The sequence below is a fragment of the Blastomyces dermatitidis genome, assembly GCF_000003525.1.
Source record: "Blastomyces dermatitidis ER-3 genomic scaffold supercont1.3, whole genome shotgun sequence".
Classification (NCBI taxonomy): Eukaryota; Fungi; Ascomycota; class Eurotiomycetes; order Onygenales; family Ajellomycetaceae; genus Blastomyces; species Blastomyces dermatitidis.
The window spans coordinates 5,461,495-5,464,038 of NW_025544776.1; the positions used below are offsets into that span (position 1 = coordinate 5,461,495).

General features: G+C 42.4%; 1 protein-coding gene across 1 annotated transcript; it reads left to right on the plus strand.

The window, feature by feature from the left end:
* Positions 1–1,102: 1,102 nt before the first annotated feature.
* On the plus strand, positions 1,103–1,474 carry BDCG_03329 (uncharacterized protein; the record flags this gene model as incomplete). Its single annotated transcript, XM_045418929.1, has 1 exon — positions 1,103–1,474. One exon carries the CDS (start codon positions 1,103–1,105, stop codon positions 1,472–1,474), a length of 372 nt encoding a protein of 123 aa, XP_045275390.1.
* Positions 1,475–2,544: the final 1,070 nt, after the last annotated feature.

Below are 2,544 nucleotides of genomic sequence, written 5' to 3' on the forward strand. Positions count from 1 at the left end.
TCATCTGTGTGTGTGATTAGATACTTCTTATGAAGCTATATTCACTCTCTTAGTTGTGCTGAAGTATTCAGCTCAGAAACAATTGAGACACAGAGAGAGAGCTCATCTGTTCAGATTAACTCTTATTGTGAATTCATAACATTCATATTGTCTTGATTACTCAGATTTTACAGATACTCAGAAACTCATCTCTTATTAACAATGAGATTGTAGAAATGCACCACAGTGTGAGAATCATTGATAGAAAATCTAGGCATATTCATATATACCTGATCAGAGATTGTGCAGATAGAGAGAAAGTGATTGTAGGTCTGTGAGACTGCAGAAGACACTGATAATATCAGAAGCTTTATAAGAACTATCAGCTAGAGTCTGTAAGAAATTACTTGTAAAAAGACTTACAGTAAAGAGAGAGACTACACTGCTTGAAGCTAGAAACTGATCTGAAGAAGAGATGAAGTGAGCTACTGATCTGAAGATCAGATACAGTGACAGAGCTGAGAGAGTGTGATTCGGAAGAACGTACGACCGTCGGATAATAACGCGGCCGCTTCCGAACTACTAGCGTACGCGTGTAAAGGGGCCATAGCGTACGCTAATTAATTTAGCGTACAAGATTACAATATAAGAAGCCGGCGTACGCCTGTAATCGTACGCTGGCTTAAGCAACCTTTGAATCACATCTGGTAGTATGTCTAAAAACCGGTGAGGAGCGCAGGCTCCTCCAGGGCGTGATAATTCTGCCTATGAAGTGATTCATAGTTATCATGCCAGAGTGGTCCTAGAACGCCTCAAAAGATAGCGTACGAAGGGCGGTGAGTGGAAGAGCATCTGATTGATACTGCTGCTTCACTTGTTGGGGGAAAACTCCACACCCAGGCGAATGCCACGTATGCGAACGGATGAGGTGTGAGAAAAGGGATGGGAGCGGTGAACCAGATTCAAAGGAGTCCGCTCCCTACCCAAAAGAAGGATAAAAGGGGGGGTGGCCACCACCGGAGTCGTACGATGATAACAGAGCGATATAGCGATATAACGATATAGCGATATAACGATACAGCGATAACGATAGACATCATACGATCAACGAGAAACCACCGAAATGGATACCTCCCCTAGCCGATATGAACAACACCCTTCTCTGCTACCTGAACCGGAAGGTATGCAGAACCTCCCAGAGGGATTACTCGAAGCAGTAAGAAAAGCGGCTGAGACAGCTGAACTGGAATTGAAGCTCCGTACGCGTACAAGGATTCTAAATGAAATCAAGGCCTTGCATACACAGTGGCAGGCCGAGGTGGAGGCCAAACAACAATTGACATTCACTGTGAACCAAGCATCCACTATGAAGAGCTTCGCCGACGCAATTGCCATCATCAATAAGGATAGAGAAAACCAGATCTTAGGCCTGCAGCAGGAGATTGAATGTTTATGCAGACAGGTGACTATGCTGAACCTGGAGGTCCCATCATAATCATTCACAACCTCTTCAGGAGTGTACACACCATCAGAGACTGCTGTGCAGGATGAGAATCTGAGCATGAGATATATCAAGTCAGAAGATCTGCCAAAGTCATCAAGCTTCAATGACAACTGAGAAAATGATGCTGCAATCAGCTGACTAAGTCAGATGCAATCATATTATCAGATTGAATGTGAACTCACAGACAGATAGTCAACAGAATTTCAACAAGTCTTAAGATCTGCTATGTTTCTATGTGAAAAAGTGAAGTCATTATGAATAACTGATGAAAAGATGAACCTTGCAGACTCAGAGCAATATTCATTCTCATGAACATGAAATGAGTTTTTCAAGTGAATCTTACACAACTTTGAGGAAGTGAACATGTAAGACAAGCATTATGAATACTTCACTGAGTGTAGACAAGTAGGTGATCTTACATTGTACTTCACACACTTCAGCTTACACTATCTCACATTGAATGAAGAGCTTTCAACATCTTTCTGTTTACAGATCTTCATTCATGATCTTACACCTGAGTTAAGAGTGGAATGGAAATGCTTAATCTCACAGCCAGACACAGTGAAGGAAGCATACAACATCCTCATCATACAGAAACAAGCAAGTCAATTGTGACAGAAAATACTGCAATCAAGTATGCCTCAGCAGAGAACAGATAATCAGACTTCTACAACACAAGTCACACACTCAGACATGATGAATCTAGATCTGAATGCCATCACTAAAGCACTGAATCCCCTGAAAAAGGAATTCCCTGGGTGAAAACCTTGGTGTTGTGAGCATCAAGCTTGCTTCAACTGCGGATGCTAAAATCATGATGCAAAAGATTGCACCCAGTGTGCACAGTCAAGAGAAGCAAGAGAGTCAAAAAACTAACAGAATCAGTGAGCTCAGAGGCACTCACTGATATCCTATGAAAAGCCTTCAAAGTGAAAGAGATGCCCGTGTTAGATGACTCTCTGAATCCTGTGAATACAAAGAAGAAGCAGGCTCCTGAATGGGGTGCGGGTGAGGATGATGAAGTGGACACTCATCTCAATGTCTTGGGGCCCGAAATGTTA